At 38.3% G+C, this 18,772-nt stretch overlaps 1 protein-coding gene across 2 annotated transcripts in view; it reads left to right on the top strand.

Annotated features, from left to right (window-relative positions):
* The window catches only part of LOC101264268 (twinkle homolog protein, chloroplastic/mitochondrial), a 40,457-nt gene that overhangs the window by 13,651 nt on the left and 8,034 nt on the right, over positions 1 to 18,772 (top strand). For both annotated transcript variants that reach the window (XM_004231508.5, XM_010317324.4), the window contains exons 10-16: positions 11,773 to 11,820; positions 11,912 to 11,997; positions 12,093 to 12,153; positions 12,860 to 13,042; positions 13,890 to 14,021; positions 16,840 to 16,901; positions 17,445 to 17,528. In XM_004231508.5, coding sequence (XP_004231556.2) covers positions 11,773 to 11,820; positions 11,912 to 11,997; positions 12,093 to 12,153; positions 12,860 to 13,042; positions 13,890 to 14,021; positions 16,840 to 16,901; positions 17,445 to 17,528 — 656 coding nt within the window. The remainder of the gene's footprint in view (positions 1 to 11,772; positions 11,821 to 11,911; positions 11,998 to 12,092; positions 12,154 to 12,859; positions 13,043 to 13,889; positions 14,022 to 16,839; positions 16,902 to 17,444; positions 17,529 to 18,772) is intronic.

The following is an 18,772-nucleotide window of genomic DNA, read 5'->3' on the forward strand; positions in this document are numbered from 1 at the left end:
ATCATTAACAAAGTAGATTAGGGTTTCTTTTCAAGATTTGGGATTCAATAGCTTCATCATGCTTATTTATTCATAATTACATAATCACATCATTCATGCAAGCATACAATTAAGCATATAGAAGGTTCACAATACTACTAACACATATCATTCGCTATTAAGAGTTTACTACGAATAGCATGAAAACCATAACCTACCTCCACCGAAGAGTTGAATCAAGCAAGAATTTTCCCCAAAGCTTTGTTTCTCCCTTCTCGTTCGATTCCCTCTCTCTCTTGTTGTTCTTTCTATTTTCTTATTCAAACCCTCTTTCTTTTACCCTAATTAGTATATAATTAAGAATAAAAGATGGCAATAATACCCCACTAATTAACTTAGGGTTACCTCTTTTAACCCCTCAAGAATTTTAGTTATTAATATAACCCCACGAAATCTATAATTAAGGAAAGAATAGTCCAAAAACGTCCCTTAAAACTTCACCAGAAATCCGACTCTGCCTGGGATTTGCGCAACCTGTGACGGGCCGTCGTGCCTGCGACGGTCCGTCCTGCATGTCGTCGCGGAGTTCAGAGACCCAAATTTCCACCAAGGGTCTGTGACGGTCCATCACGCCTGTGACGGTCCGTCCTGCCATTCCGTCACGAAGTTCAGAGAGTCGATTTTCAGTACCCAATTTCAGATTTTCTAAGTGTCTTGAAACGAGACCCTGCGACGGTCCGTCGTGCCCATGACGGATCGTCGTTTGGTCCGTCGCCTCAACCTGTTTTTCCAGAATTGAAGTTTGTTGCTCAAAACGACTAAACAGGTCGTTACAATAGATACCAATTTACCCATCGTTCGTCCCCGAACGATCAAAAGAAGGAAAACAAGGGCGAAAAGGAGTACCTGAATCTGTAAACAGATGTGGGTATTTTTCTCGCATATCCGCCTCCTTCTCCCAAGTGGCTTCTTCAACGGGTCGATTCTTCCATTGCACCTTGATGGATGCAATCTCTCTTGACCTCAACTTGCGAACTTCTCTATCTAAAATAGCAACAGGCTCCTCCTCATAAGACAAGTTCTCATCAAGCAAAACTGAATCCCAACGGATGATGTAGTTTCCATCCCCATGGTATCTTTTCAACATCGACACATGGAATACCGGGTGTACTCCGGACAGCCCTGGAGGCAAGGCTAACTCATAAGCCACCTTCCCCACTCGCTTAAGTACTTCAAATGGTTCAATGTACCTTGGACTTAGTTTACCCCTTTTTACCAAACCGCATCACCCCTTTCATTGGTGAAACTTTCAATAAGACTTGTTCACCCTCCATGAACTCTAAGTCTCTAACCTTTCGATCTGCATATTCTTTTTGTCTACTTTGCGCCGCTAGAAGCTTTTCTTGAATAGACTTCACTTTTTCCATTGAATCCCTCAAGAGATCAGTACCCCAAGGTCTAACCTCGAACGCATCAAACCAACCAATGGGAGACCTACATCTTCTCCCATATAATGCTTCAAATGGGGCCATATCAATGCTCGAGTGATAGCTATTATTGTATGAAAATTCCGCTAAGGGTAAAAAGCTATCCCAATGGCCACCAAATTCTATCACACACGCACGGAGCATATCCTCCAACACTTGAATCGTTCGCTCAGACTGACCATCGGTCTGGGGATGGAACGCAGTACTAAGGTCCAACCTAGTACCCAATTCAGCATGCAATGTTTTCCAAAACTTAGAAGTAAACTGCGTACCTCTATATGATATGATGGATAGTGGAACCCCATGCAATCGCACCACTTCCGAGATGTAAAGTTTGGCTAACTTTTCTGTATTGTAAGTCACCTTGACCGGAATGAAATGAGCAGATTTAGTTAACCTATCAACAATCACCCAAATGGAGTCATACTTACCCATTGTCTTCGGAAGACCAACCACAAAATCCATTGCAATTCTTTCCCACTTCCATTCCGGAATGGGCATTTTCTGAAGTGTTCCTCCGGGCCTTTGGTGTTCATACTTTACTTGTTGACAGTTTGGACATTTGGCAATAAAATCCACAATGTCACGCTTCATTCTACTCCACCAAAAGTGTTGCTTTAGGTCACGATACATCTTGGTTGCGCCCGGATGTATAGAATACCTTGAACTATGAGCCTCTGTCAGAATAGTGTTGATCAAACCATCGACGCGGGGTACACATACCCTTCCCTTGATTCTCAAAACACCTTCCTCATCGATTTGTGCTTCCTTAGCCTCTCCTTGCAATACCTTATCTTGGATTCTGCGCAGTTTCTCATCATCGAACTGTCTTCCCTTAATTTTGTCAAGAAAGGAAGATCTTGCCTCCACAGAAGCCAACAATCCTCCCTTCTCATTTACTTCTAATCTCATCAAGTCATTAGCTAGAGTCTGAACCTCTCTAGCCAATGGGCGTCTAGAAGCTTGCAAGTGAGCTAGACTTCCCATGCTTCCCGCCTTCCTACTTAAAGCATCCGCTACAACATTCGCCTTCCCCGGATGATACAAGATAGTGATATCGTAGTCCTTTAGTAACTCCATCCATCTCCTCTGTCTTAAGTTCAAATCTTTCTGAGTAAAGACATACTGAAGGCTACGATGATCCGTATAGATCTCACACTTAACCCCATATAAATAGTGTCTCCATTGTTTTAATGCAAACACTACCGCAGCCAATTCCAAATCGTGGGTCGGATAGTTACGTTCATGCACCTTTAATTGCCTTGAAGCATAAGCAATCACACTCTTCTCTTGCATTAGTACTGCACCCAAACCAGAATAGGATGCATCACAATAAACAATGAAGTTCTTACCCTCTACTGGCAAGGTAAGGATAGGTGCGGTAGTCAACAAAGTCTTGAGCTTCTGAAAGCTTTCCTCACATTCATCCGACCATACAAATGGGACATTCTGCTTAGTCAAGTTCGTCAATTGGGAAGCGATAGAAGAGAATCCCTTGACGAATCGGCGGTAGTAGCTAGCTAACCCAACAAAGCTCCTTATTTCTGACACATTAGTAGGTCTTACCCAATTCTTCACTGTCTCAATCTTAGAAGGATCCACCATCAGTCCATCCTTAGAAACCACGTGTCCCAAGAAGGACACTGCATCTAGCCAAAACTCACACTTAGAGAACTTGGCATAAAGCTTTTTCTCCCTTAACATTTCCAATACCATTCTCAAATGCTCTTCATGTTCCTTCTTGCTCTTTGAGTATACCAATATATCATCAATAAATACGATCACGAAGAGGTCCAAATATGGCTTAAAAATCCCGTTCATCAAGCTCATGAACGCAGCAGGGGCATTCGTAAGACCAAAGGACATCACTACAAATTCGTAATGCCCATACCTCGTTCGAAAAGCAGTCTTTGGTACATCCGTTGCCCGTATTTTCAATTGATGATAACCGGATCTCAAGTCAATCTTAGAGAAGACACAAGCACCTTGTAAATGATCGAACAAGTCATCAATGCGGGGAAGAGGATACTTGTTCTTTATGGTTACCTTGTTTAGTTGTCTGTAGTCTATACACATTCGAAAACTTCCATCCTTCTTCTTTACAAACAAAACCGGAGCACCCCAAGGGGATGCACTTGGTCTAATGAAGCCTTTGTTCAATAACTCTTGAAGTTGTGCCTTTAACTCTCTTAACTCCGCGGGAGCCATTCTATAAGGGGTATAGAAATGGGGCGAGTACCGGGTTCAAGATCAATACAGAAGTCAATATCCCTATCCGGTGGCATACCAGGAAGATCTGCAGGGAACACGTCTAGAAACTCATGAACTACTGAAACCGACTCAATCGAAGGTACTTGGGTAGTGTCATCCTTGAGATGTGCCAAGAAAGCTAAACACCCTTTACTAACCATTTTCTTAGCACGAAGAAAGGAGATGATACGTACCGGATTGGAAGTGTAGTTACCCTCCCACACTAACGGGTCTGTCCCAGGCTTGGCTAACGTCACCGTTTTAGCATTACAATCCAAGATTGCAAATTGCGGAGAAAGCCAAGTCATACCCAGAATCACATCAAAATCATCCATTTCTAAGATAATCAAATCTACATAAGTGTTGCTCCCCACAAAGTTTACCAAACAAGACCTATGTACCTTTTTAACTACCACAGACTCACCCACCGGAGTAGAGACACGAATAGGCATATCAAGTAATTCACAATGTAAATTTAGACCATTAGCAAATGAGGAAGATACATAAGAAAATGTGGATCCAGGATCGAACAATACAGAAGCCATGCAATCACAAACCAAAAGATTACCTGTGATGACAGCATCAGATGCCTCCGCTTCAGACCGCCCAGGGAAAGCATAGCAATGGGCCCTATCGTTCATCTGTCCGTTGCCCCTACCTTGTGGTGATGTAGTGGCTCCAGTTTGCCCATCACCTCGGCCGTTTTGGTGACCACCATTTCCTCGACCACCACGTCCTCCAGAATAACGGCCTCTGCCATGACCACCTCTACCTCTAACATTTGGAGGTCTGTAACTCTGTTTTGGACAATATCTCTTAATATGTCCAATCTCCCCACATCCATAGCACTCTCTGGGTTCATGCATAGGTCTCTCAGAGAAGTGTTGACCGGTCGGAGGTGGACCCCCAACTACAGTCTGTAGTGAAGACTGAATGGGTCGAACTGCGTAACTTCCCGAACCCTGTCCTTTAGTGTAAGAACCACTAAACTCACCTCCCTTTCGAAACCTTTTTGATGTCGATGTTGTGGTGAAGTCGTCTGGCTTCACTCCTTCCACTTCTATCACAAAGTCTACCACTTCTTGGAAGGATTTTGCCGTTGCCGCTATCTGTAAGGCCGAAATCCGCAATTCTGACCTCAACCCCTTCACAAACCGGCGAATCCGCTCTTGAGGACTGAAACAGAGTTGAGTGGCATATCTGGATAGTGCACGAAACTTAGCCTCATAAGCATTAACCGACATTCTACCTTGCTCTAGGCTCAAGAACTCATCCCTTTTCCGATCCCTCAAAGTCCGGGGAATATACTTCTCCATAAACAAACTTGAGAACGAGGCCCAAGTCATAGGTGGTGCCTCTATTGGTTGACACTCGATATGTGACCGCCACCACATTTTGGCGTTCCCTTGAAACTGATAAGTCACAAACTCCACACCAAACCGTTCTACTATACCCATCTTGTGTAGTAGCTCGTGACAGTCAACCAGAAAATCATAAGCATCCTCCGATTCAGCACCCTTGAAGACCGGAGGTTTCAATTTCAAGAACTTACTGAAAAGTTCATGCTGATCATTTGTCATTATAGGCCCAGTAGTCAGACGTGGAAATGTGCCTATGTCCAATGGAACATCCATGCGGGGAGCCATAGTAGCCGCATGTTGCACTTCTGAAACCGGAGGTGTTGGCGCAGAAAACACTGGAGGTGCCTGACCCTGATCAGACAACCCACTAAGATAAGCGAGAACCTGATTGATCATCTCTGGGGTAGGTTGGGGTGGCAATTCCTCATTTTGCACTCGTTCATTCTCCCCTTCCTCACCCTCTCTTACCACTTCCTCAGTCGGTGGAGGAGTCACTGCCCTAGTATCAGATGGGCTAGGTGTTCGTCCTCTTCCCCTAGAGGACGTCCTCCCACGACCTCTTCCACGGCCCCTCGCCGCTGTTCTTCCTCGAGCCACAGCCCCAGTGGCTGGCTCAGTTGTTTCTTGTCTGGCCGGTGTTGGTGTTGACGTAGTCGTTGCTCTAGTTCTAACCATCTGCGAAAGAGAGTGAAGATGGTCAGATACCAATTCGTATCGCCTAGATACCAATTGGACTCAAGTAGTAGCACGAAAGAAAGAATGAAAGAGTGAAATTTTCCTAAAGTCTTATAGCCTCTCAAGGAAAAGTAAAGGCGTCCCCCTACCGTTCCTTAAGACTCTACTAGACCTGTTCTTGTGTGATGAGACCAACGAACCTAAGGCTCTGATACCAAGTTTGTCACGACCCAAACGGGTTGCGACTGGCACCCACACTTACCCTCCTATGTGAGCGAACCAACCAATCTAAACCTTAACATTTCCATATAATATAAACAGAAAGTAATGCGGAAGACTTAAACTCATAAATAATCAACTTCTATAACTCAAAAACTTATCATTATCCCCAGAATCTGGAAGTCATCATCACAAGAACATCTACCTTTAAATTACTAAACTAAGAGTATCTAAAAAGCTAAAAATACATGAGAAGCTAGTCCATGTCGGAAGTTCAAGGCATCAAGACATGAAGGAGAAGATCCAGTCCAAGCTAGAAGCGTTAGCTCACCCTGAAGATCCGGTGTGGCGAAGACTGGCTTGAGTTACTGTTGAGTCGAAGATGACGGCACGTTTGCTGCACTCCACAAATAACAAGAAGAAAAACGTAAAAGTAGGGGTCAGTACAAAACACGGGTACTGAGTAGATATCATCGGCCAACTCAAAATAGGGAACAGTATATATCAATATTATCGTAAATCAACTATAAAACTCAACATGAAGCAACAACAAGTATTATAATCATCAATAAGTACCATCAAGTTCATCCATGAGGGCTCAAGCCTCAACACCATACTCATTTGGGAATTAAGTATATTAAATTGAATATATTAACATCTTTCAAGATTCATTATCTTTATTCCCCTCGTGTCGGTACGTGACACTCCGCTCCTCAATATACTATCCTGGTGTCGGAACGTGACACTCCGATCCTCATTCTATCCTGGTACCGGAACGTGGCACCCGATCCATATTCTATCCTGGTGTCGGAACGTGACACTCCGATCCTCATATACTATCCTGGTACAGGAACGTGGCACCCGATCCATATTCTATCCTGGTGTCGGAACGTGACACTCCGATCCTCATATACTATCCTGGTACCGGAACGTGGCACCCGATCCATATTCTATCCTGGTGTCGGAACGTGACACTCCGATCCCCTAATCTCACTACTTTCATTCATCAAGCCTTCTTTTATACCAAGGCATCATCATTAACAAAGTAGATTAGGGTTTCTTTTCAAGATTTGGGATTCAATAGCTTCATCATGCTTATTTATTCATAATTACATAATCACATCATTCATGCAAGCATACAATTAAGCATATAGAAGGTTCACAATACTACTAACACATATCATTCGCTATTAAGAGTTTACTACGAATAGCATGAAAACCATAACCTACCTCCACCGAAGAGTTGAATCAAGCAAGAATTTTCCCCAAAGCTTTGTTTCTCCCTTCTCGTTCGATTCCCTCTCTCTCTTGTTGTTCTTTCTATTTTCTTATTTAAACCCTCTTTCTTTTACCCTAATTAGTATATAATTAAGAATTAAAGATGGCAATAATACCCCACTAATTAACTTAGGGTTACCTCTTTTAACCCCTCAAGAATTTTAGTTATTAATATAACCCCACGAAATCTATAATTAAGGAAAGAATAGTCCAAAAACGTCCCTTAAAACTTCACCAGAAATCCGACTCTGCCTGGGATTTGCGCAACCTGTGACGGGCCGTCGTGCCTGCGACAGTCCGTCCTGCATGTCGTCGCGGAGTTCAGAGACCCAAATTTCCACCAAGGGTCTGTGACGGTCCGTCACGCCTGTGACGGTCCGTCCTGCCATTCCGTCACGAAGTTCAGAGAGTCGATTTTCAGTACCCAATTTCAGATTTTCTAAGTGTCTTGAAACGAGACCCTGCGACGGTCCGTCGTGCCCATGACGGATCGTCGTTTGGTCCGTCGCCTCAACCTGTTTTTTCAGAATTGAAGTTTGTTGCTCAAAACGACTAAACAGATCGTTACAAAAGGTGTTTTTCTAGAAAATATTTTCTTGGAAAACAAGTGGATTTCTAACTTATTTTCTCATGGTTGGTTGGTGAGTAGAGAACTAGGACAAGACCTCGATGACCGTTCCAAAATCTAATGTAGCATAAAAATAAAAATCTAAAATTTGAAATATTTTTCAAAAAAAAAATTTAATTTTTTTTCGATGGGGTGGCGCAATAAATGAAAACAAGTTAAAATTTGAAATATTTCCCATAAAATGTATTTTTTTTTTAAATTGACGGGGGAGGGGACGTGAGTGACCTTGTTTTGGTGGGGGGGGGGGGGAGGGAATGGCGTAAAAAATAAAATTTGAAATATTTTTCAAAAGAATTTTTTTGGGGGTTTTTTGAGGGGGGGGATGAGGAGGTTGGAGATAGAGATAAAAATATATTTCAAATTTAAAAAAAAAAGAATTTTTTTTTTAATTATTTCTTTTGAATGAGAGGGTCGGGTACAGGGTAGGGGTAGAGTTTTGGAAAATGTTTTCCTTAATTTTGGAAGGGAAGTCATTTTCCTTAAATTTGAGGAAAATGAGTTGATTTGGAAAACATTTTCCAAACAATTTAAGTCAACCAATTGGAAAACATTTTTTTCCAGAAAATGATTTCCTCTTTATACCAAACACAATCAAAATCTTGCATTATTATAAATAGGTTGAAAAATGTACCAAATAAAGTATTAGTAGTACACAAAGCTAATGCATGAATTAATTTTTTTAATGCATCCTACCAAACCACCCCTTATTGCATTATGACCATGTGTACCTTTTTCGATCCATGCATGTATTTACTGTGTATCCTCATCCACATTCTGGCTCCATCCTTTATAACAGTGCAAAGAAGAGCTTTGCTCCATATATTTGTATAACTCGGTAAAACTACTTGTGAACTATTTATTAAGCTAACATATGATCATTCGGTAATATTCGTATTTTTGATACATACACTATAGTCAAGAACATTTTATCTTAAGGCAAAGCATTACTACAAAATTTTAAAGTGCTATATTTTTTTAATTTTCATTTTGTTATAGAAAAATTGTGAGTCAAATTTTAAGTATAAGAAAGAAGTCTAAGAAAATCTCCATTGAAATAGTTGGTCAGAAGTAATGAAAATTTCTTAATTCAAAAAAGTCATAAAGAACAACATCAAACGTTATAGAAGATACCAAAAAGCCTCGAACAACAACACTCCCAAGTAAGTTGAACATCACGTCCATACAAGAACATAATTAACTAAATTCAAATGGAGGACCTTCGACTCCTTTCTTATGAACCTCCATCAATCTCTTTTTTATTATTGTATGATGTATATGTTAAAAATGACCTTAAAATTGTAAATATCATTATTGTTTTTCCTCATTGTCTTAGAATAGTCATTACTATTGCTTAGTTTTCATATCACCTGCCCCAACTTATTTGGAATTGAACCATAGTTATTGTTATGGTTATAGTATGCAGTTTCAAAGAATTAATGCCAAGCAGTAGGTGACATCTGAATGAAACAGTTCACAACTGGATATTTTAAACCAAAATTTTAACACATTATGTACTAAAATCTCACAACATAATTGTGAGCATTTGAACTCACAAATATATTTTTTTTGAAACTGGTAACATACTTGAACTCACAAATATCCACAAATAATAATCAAAACGGTCTTATTTTCCTAATAATCAAGAAGAAAAAAGCATGTTGCTTAATACATTTTTCAAAAAGATAGTTTGTCGAGCTGTATCCAAGTTTACTGTTCACAAATTAATTGAAAGAAACCAAAAGGAAGAGTTGTTGCTTCTTTATCAAAAAATATTAAACAAAAATCTTTATCAAAAGAAAGAGTTATCACTATAGTAAAAATGTTCTTTAACGATAATTAATTGCTTAATTGCCGCTAAATATGATTTTTAAGAGGCAATTGGTACTCTATATAAATGTCCCAAAAGTGTATAGCAACATTGAATCTAATGACAATTAATTAATGTTGGTAAAGACTCTACCACTCTTTATTAATGTGAATTTTTATTGCCGTTAAAAATTATTTTTGTTATATTGTATTTTGGATAGTTGTTATTTCAAGAAAACTTGATCTTTTATTATGCCCAAAAAGAAGAGATGAAGAAATATGGCAAATTAGTTGGCTTGGATAAAATAAGTGGACTAATTGTCTCTATACTAATGTTCTAGGAAGGATGCATTGACATACAAAATGTTTGTACCTCTGACAAAACAATCAAAATAATATACTAACTGTGGCAAGCAAGAGAGCCAAGAGAGCAATCTGTTTGGTTCTTTTAGCAAATTTCATCTTTGGTTCCGTATTAGTTATATCACATATTTGTTGTTGTGTGCTATCTAATATAGCACAACCCACAAGCAATTTTCTCAAAAGTATATGAAGAAACCCGTAGAAAGGGACAAAAGAGAGGATAAAATTTTCAATCATCCTCACTGAAATTTCTAAAAGAGCTCAAAAAAGTCACCAAAATAGCAAAAACAAATTGCAGAGTTACATGAATCACTAACTTACACTAAAAGATTAAGCTTCATGAAATAGGAGGAAAAAGACTTTGGGGAATGAAACACAATTCATAAGAAGCTTAATTAATGTATTTGAATTTAACTCACCTATAGGGAAAAAAATCTACAAATAATAGTGGCAGAAATAAAAATTTTGTTTACTAAATAACCAAATGTAATGAATTCAACCATTTCAGTAGCGAGCATTATGAGTTGTGGACTCAAGGTGCAAGAGTAGTAATGTCTTATTGCTTTTGTTTACTAAAGAACCAAATGTAATGAATTCAACCATTTCAGTAGTGTTATGAGTTGTGGACGGAAAGGTGCAAGAGTAGTAATGTCACATTGCAATTAAAACAAATTTTCTTTGTTTATATGAAGAAACTTGTAGAGAGAGACAAAAGAGAAGTTCAATCATCCTTGCCGAAATTTTTAACACTGTCAAAAAAAAGTCACCAAAATAGCAAAAGGAATTGCCATAGTTACACGAATCACTATGACTTGTAGTAAAGATTAAGCTCTATGAAAAAGGAGGAAGAAAACTTTGAGGAATGAAACAAACTTCATAAGAAACTTAATTAATGTATTTGAAATCAACTATCCTTAAGCGGAGAAAATCCTACAAATAATAGTGGCAGGAAATCCCTCTATTTATAGACAACAAAGGATAGTTGGAACAAAAGCTTATTGTGCCTTATCAGAAAGGTCAAACTCTTTGGAAAAGTTACAACCCTTTGAAAAGTCACAACCTTTCATATAAATCTCAATTTTTCATAAAAATTGCAACTCTTTATAAAAGGGGAAGGCTAGTTTTGGAAATAAATAAATTAAAAAGGAATTCTGGTTTGTGTAAAAAGCGCAGAAAAGCTCGCTTTGAGGCGAGGCGATGCTCCTGCGCTTTTAGCTCCTGAGGCGAGGCGATAATGAAAAGGCGCTTGCTTCTACTGTAAAAGCGAGAAGTGCGATAAAGCGCCTTTTTTATTGAAAAGCGCCAATTAGGGTTCTTTTAAAAAAAAAATTGTAAGGTTATTTTTTTTTAAAAATTTCTGAAAGATACGTGACTTCACATACTATTTCTGTCTTTCGCGACTTCACTCACAGCTGCGACTGCTTCTCTTCTTCAGACTCTTCTGCGATTTTTTTTTGTATTTTTGGTTGGTTGCTGCCAAGTTGCTGTAAGTTTTTTCTTCTTCTTCTCTACTAAGCTGCTGCGATCTGCTACTGTTTTTTTTTTATTGCTGCTGGGTGTTTTTTTATATTTTTATTGCTTCATTTTGAAGAGTTTGAGGATCTTGTTGAAGAATAGGAGTTTGATTCTTTGTGATGTAATTATGTTTTTGTTTTTGATATGATTAAGCTGATATTTTAACATGTTGTGGAACTAATGCTCCTTTTGGTGCATTTTGTGAAGCTAGGACACAAAATATCAGTATCTTTGGAACTGCAAAGAATATCTGGAAAAGGTTTGAAGACCCCTCTTTGCTAATTATGTTTCCTGTGTTGTTATGTGTCAGTCATGTAACAAGAATGTTTTTGTTCTTTCACCATTTATAGGCATCTCGCATTATACTGGCAACTGATGGGGATCCACCTGGTCAAGCATTAGCTGAAGAGCTTGCCCGCCGGTTAGGGAGAGAAAGGTCTAGTGTACTTTATTCCAGTGCAAATGATGGTAGTTTTGGTATATTATACCTTAATAATGAGTGCTCTTAACTTTTTCTCTTTGACAATGTAGGTGCTGGCGAGTTACATGGCCAAAAAAGAGCACTATAGATCACTTCAAAGATGCAAATGAGGTCTTCATGCATGGAATTTTCTTACCTATTTGTTTATAGGAGAAGAAAAAAAAGAAATTTTTGAATCAGATCTTTTTTCATATTCCACGAGCTTTCTGATTTGTGATTGACAGTTGTGTACTTTCCCAAGCCCCTTGTTGGAATTTCTTCTCTTCAATTTTATATTCTGATTTTTAATATGGAAATGCAAGTTTATAGTTAATAGCAGTCTTGTTAAGTCTACTTTAATTTCAAGCACTAGTAAAGTTGGGAGTTGTTTTTTTTTTTTAAATTTAAAATTGAGAGTTGTTTTGAATGGCATTTCTCTTGTTTCTCAAAGTCGAATCTGTTTGCAAATATTGGTTGCATAACTGCTTTGTAGTTCTCTCAATGATTACTCCATCTGTTACTATCACACAGTTATGTAATTTTACAGTCGGTTTATATCATGCCTACACAATAACGTTCTTCCTGGGGCAAAACGAAATCCTCCTTTTTGATAAATATGGACAGGGTAAACTATGCTCATGATTTTACATGCACGAATCTTTGTATGCTAGATCCTTGGTATCCTAGTTCTAGCCATTATGAGTTAGGATTTACCTACTGATAATACTTTTCTAGCTGTCTTACTCATTTTAGTGCATCAAAGATGCTCATTTCACCTGTTTTCTTTATGACTCTCCAGTAACCTCAAGTTTATCTTTCTTCATTTGGGCATTAATAGGTACTTATGTGTCTGGGGCCTGGTGCACTGAGAGAGGTTATTGAAGGTGCAGAGCTGTACCCGATACAAGGATTATTCAACTTTAATAATTACTTTACTGAGATTGATGCATATTATCATCAAACAATTGGCTACGAGCTTGGGGTTCCAACTGGATGGAGGTCCTTAAATCATCTATACAATGTGAGTGGGTTCTTATTTGGGAACTAAATGTTTCTCTAGTCTCTCAGTACTTAAATAGGATTAGGAAATATGTGTTTTCATGCCAGGGACAGCAGCTACGTTGTAGGGTTTGTGATATACCAATTAGATTTGACAATTATGTGAAGAAAGCTTAATGGAAGGTTCTTTTTGGGTATACTTTTGGAGCATGTGATATCCCAGTTAGCATAGATAATCTTCTTCATATTAGATTCTTTGTTTTTCTTACACTTTGTATTTAGAGGATTTTGTGTATCACTTCACTAAGGTTATTTACTTAATCAAGTCCCCAAGGAGGTGGTCTAGCAGTTGAAAAGTTGGAGTGGCAACCTTGGCAATCATAGTTCGAAACCAACAGAGTAAACACAAGGTTATTTCTTCCCATCTGCCTAATCTTGGTGGGCTGAATTTCTTGGTACTCCTGTTTGTGGGAAATACAAGGTACCTGGTGGAGATTAGTGGAGGTGTGCACAAGCTAACTTGAACACCAGTTTTATCCAAATAAAATAGTTACTTAAATTGTACGGAGAAAAGTAACATAGTGAACAAAAAAAATGATGAGAGATTCTTGGGAATGGAGAGGGATGGTACAGTGTTAACAGGCCTTGTAACACTAGTATATTACCTAAAGACAAGGTACTGAAGTAAAGAACCAAAACGACTGAACTTTCCCCAAGAAATGATACAGAATCCTATTCTTCAGCATAACATTCTGAAAACGTATTATTACTCTAGATTAGGACTTATTATTGTCATATCAGCATGTAACCATGACATGAAATTCTACAGCCTGGCTGATTTTTGTTTCTTTCTTCTTGATTCTATACAGGTTGTACCGGGAGAGTTGACTATTGTTACAGGAGTCCCAAACTCCGGGAAGAGTGAATGGATTGATGCTCTTCTATGCAATCTCAATCACAGTGTTGGCTGGAAATTTGCACTTTGCTCTATGGAAAACAGGGTTGGCACTTATAAATCTGTTTCTCATCATATCAAGCTAGGATAAATAAGAGTGATTGAATTCATCAGAAATTAGTTGCCGAGTTGTTTTTGCTACCTCAGTTAACTAGATGAGGGTTGTGATAAATGGATCCTACGAAGATTCTTAGTTCTTACCCTCTAGAAAGATATTGGTAGTATGGCGTTGCAGGATGTCATGCAAAACATAACGTATTTCTGCATTATCTGGATCTTCTATTTTAGTCAAAAAATTGGAGTTCCAAGATATATATAACCTGCACAAGGATTAGATTGCTTAAAGTCTTATGAGGTGTTTCTAAAAAATAAATTAAAAAATAAGTGATTTACTTTTGTGCCCTGCTTATTGGTTGAAGATTGCCTAGACCCTAAATCATTCTGCAATTTGGATAAACATAAGTAATGTTTTAGTCCTGTTGTACTAACTAGGTGTTGGGAGAACCCTTAAGTCAAACCATAGTCCTACTTGTCTTTACAAGCTTGTTTGGTTTGGATTAATTGACCTGTTTTGGCAAGCTTTATTAGTTTTAATTGTGCTCAACTCCATTTATCAACTATTGATGTGAGAGTTTCACATTCATTTGTGAGTTGATATTATCCTATGAAGCCTAAAAAAGTTTATCCTCCCCATATTGGTGCTGGGTGGTGTGAGATACAAAAGGGTTCCCGCATCTTAATGGATGATGATTGTAAAAAGCTAGAGCAAAGAGTCAAATTCAAATAGGTTGTTGAGCATTGGTGCGCCGAAAGGGAAGTCAATAAGTTAGTGGATACTACATAGAGGAGGTGAGTTGATATTAGGTCATTGTATGTCTAAAAGACAGTAAAGAGACGAGAGAAGGCTACTAACTTGGAATATAGTTTTGTCGATAAAGAAGTCAACAGAGTTACTGGATATCTTAGAAAGGGAAGAGTTGATGTTCACAGTTCACACAAGTTGATCCAACATTTTAAATTAAAATATCATGGTCCTATGGTATATTTATAAAAGTACGAAGAGTGAGAATCAGCATTGAGCTAGTATTTAAGGGTAAAGTTGAAGTAAAAAGAATTGGTGAAAGAGCTGAGGGGTTTGACCACTATGGTTCAACATATCTACAAGATGAATATCATGTAAATTTGGATATTAAGTCGTGGAACTTTAGACAGGATTGGAAATAATTACATCCAACAAAAGGTTCAACTGTTCAAGTACCACAACAGGGATAAACTGAGAGAAGATTGTCCAAGTTGGTTTCACCATGTCTTACATTGATATCCCAAACACTGGTTTATAAGTGACGACATTACAGTGATGAAAGGTATTAGAAGATAGGAATCACATGGAAGAAAATTATCTCATATTTTTTTTGGTAAGTGCATTCCTCATTGATGTCGGTGTTGCATGAGCCTGGCAGCCCAAAAATTATCTCAAGAATATCAGTATCTTGAAAATTAGCAGATCACTATTGGGTTTTGTCTTATATTGGTGTTATATTTTCTGATGGTTGAACCAAGAGTATGATATGACCACGATTTAAATGCTTGTTAAAGTTCCTTTTCCTTCTGTTGAGGATGGATGCATGAGTCTGTAAACTTGAATAGAGACCACGAGGTGTCCTGTTCTATCAGGCTTTAATTGAGAACTGTGGGTTAACAGTCTCTCATGAGTCATGAACAACCAAAGACGATCACTTCTGACAAGATTGATTGCATCGTGATTATTGTGGAAAGCCAAGACATACAAAGGAGACATGAAAGAACAACAAGAGGTCGTTTGGGCAACATGTTCCCATCAAGGGTTTGGCTAATATTATAGAAAATGTGGAGACATTCAGGGTAATGGTTTCGTGAGAAGTTTTGTCTCCGGATGAAATTTAGCACCTTTGTTGACTCCTGAAATTTGACTCACCTCTGTTGCCACATCCCAAGTTGCTCAGACTTTTTACTTTTGGCGCCACACTCATGTTGACACGACATCGGTGTGGGATTCTTACCAGATCCAGTTAATCAATTTTGGGTACTTGGACCAAAATCGATAAAGAAATTCAAGACATATGCAATGATTTCTGGAACATCAAAACATAAGTTAGGGGAAATTATAATTTAGGGATATGATTTTTTCTATCGTCAAATCATGTTAATTTTTGGTGTTTGATTGTGTTAAAGTCAAGCTTTGAGCTAATAATGACAGGTATACGAATAGAAGTTAGTTAATTTCAGATAGATTGTTTAATAGACACTTATTAGATTAATCAGATTCAATTTATACTGTCAAACCAAGTAAATCCTACATCTTGAATTCTTGTGAAACAAGATGAAAATATTGCTTAAATAATGTTTCAGCTCGTGTAGTTTTGTTTTGGACCGATGTTAATACATGCATTATTGTGTTGCCACCCAAAGGCTTCAAAGGTTAATTGTGTTTAGAACAGTTTGAAAATCGCGCCTCTGACCATAAAATGAAATGTGAATAACCCGTCCTGCTCTCTTTGAAAGAAGGGGCACTTTTGGTTTTGTCAGTGCGTGAAAGGATTTTTTCTTCTCCATATTACTATATCTTTCTTGAGTCTTGTCATAGTCAACAATCACCTTTGTTTTTCTTCAATGCTTAATGGGAGCTTTTAAAATCTGTTAGAAGGAGCTGTTTTACAGCTCAGCCTTCACCTTTCACTAAATATTATCTCATAAAATTAGGGTATTCCACTTTTTTTTTCTTTTTTACCACAGTACGAAACAATGTATCCTTCAGCGCATTCACCCTTGCCCAGTTGTTGTTTGCTTGTTTTTTCTTACTTTCTTTTTGCTTTACTGATTTGTAGGTACGGGAGCATGCTAGAAAACTTTTGGAGAAGCACATAAAGAAACCTTTTTTTGATGTGAGGCAAGTAGGAAACATCCTATACTTCTTAAGTCTCTTTGTCATTTTCTTTTTAGTATTGTTACATTGAAATCATTTATCACCATAAGCAAATCTGCAACTCTTTGAACCTCCCAATCATTTAGGTATCCATGTACTATTTTGCGCACCTTATCTTATACACACAATAGTAACTGGTTTCCAAAAAAGACAATGATTTAGGTATCAGAAACATACTGCTTCCATTCTTGCAAATGTGTGGCACATGTTTGAAGCTTTCATTCTTTGCAAACATAGATTGCTGGTTGGACCAACAGCCTTTTCTTTAGCTTTCTAGAATATAGACCCACTTTAACTTCTCTGTGGCTTGGTCTATGAAGGTGGGATAGTAATATCCTGCTACTTATTTGTAAAGCTTTTGTTGTTTTCCTCTTTCAGCTTTTTTTCCTGTAAGCAGAACCTGACTTTCTGTTACACGAGAGAAATATCTTACTCATACTTGTGAAATCATCTATCTTTTATTCGTTGTTAGTTTGTATGTTAATGTTTTGATCATTGATAATGCAGATATGGGGAATCTGTTGAACGGATGAGCGCTCAGGAGTTTGAAGAGGGAAAACAATGGCTCAGTGATACATTTTTCCTCATAAGGTGATGGTGGCAGTTTCCTAAAATATGAATCTTGAAGCTTGCCTGATGATCTCACTGACCTCTATTTTGAACTGACATATGTTCTCTAAGCTTACTCTCCATGTTCTGTAGTTCAATTTAATGAAAATCCTGGACTAACTGATTGTGTATATACATCAAGGATGCCATGTTTTGAATAGGTAGTATCCGATAAGGAATCTAGTGTTATCTTTTGTCTCCCACATCAGTTGAGTGAATAAACTATTGTCCCTTATTTGGTATTAGCAATCCTCACCTCACGAGGTTGAGTTAGGCATAAAGTGCACTTTTTTACATGGTATAAGAGGCCCATTGCTATTTTATGGTTCATCCTATCAGAGTGCGTTATAGTCCCACATTGGTTGGGGAATGGACTGGTGGTGTGCTTATATGGACTTGGACAATATTCCCCTCATGAGCTAGTTTTTGGTGTTGAGTTAGGTCTAGGTGTCATCTTTTCATGGTATCAGAGCCAGATAGATTCTTGTTTGGGCTCCCGGCCCACGCTACAGTTGGGTCTGGGCGTGAAGGGGGGGTTAAAGTCCCTCATTGGTTGGGAAATGGGTTGATGGTTTGCTTATGTGGACTTGGACAATCCTTCCTTCATGAGCTAGCTTTTGGTGTTGAGTTAGGCCCAGGTGGCATATCTTTCAAGATCCAATATTAGGGCCTTATATCTTATGTTGTCCACGTAATGATATCCAACCGGGGAATGTGATGGGGCATTAGATCCCAGATTGGTTTGAGTGTATGAGTTGTTGTCTCTTTATATGATCTTGAGAAATCCTTATAAAATAATGGTCTTTTCTATTCTCACCTCATGAGTTTGTCTTTTGTATTGAGTTAGGCTCAAAGTCCATCTTTATTTACCATATCAAGCAACAAAATGAACGAGGTGTTATTGCTCTTAATAGGTGAATCAATGCGATGTGTAAGAAAACACATTTAGACTCAAGCTAGAAATGGTCTCTTTTATGCATCAAACAGAGAGAGAGAGAGAGAGAGACAGAGAGAGAGAGAGAGAGGGAGAGGGAGAGGGAGAGGGAGAGGGAGAGAGAGAGAGAGAGCTTAATGGGTGAATCAATGCGATGTGCAAGAAAAACACATTTAGACTCAAGCTAGAACAGAGAGAGAGAGAGAGTTATTCCCCATATATCTTATCGCTACTGTACTTCTCTTTAGCTTTTTTAAATATCTCAATGATTTCTTTATAACTTTTCTTGTCT

The sequence above is a fragment of the Solanum lycopersicum genome, chromosome 2 (genome assembly GCF_036512215.1).
Source record: "Solanum lycopersicum chromosome 2, SLM_r2.1".
NCBI lineage: Eukaryota > Viridiplantae > Streptophyta > Magnoliopsida > Solanales > Solanaceae > Solanum > Solanum lycopersicum.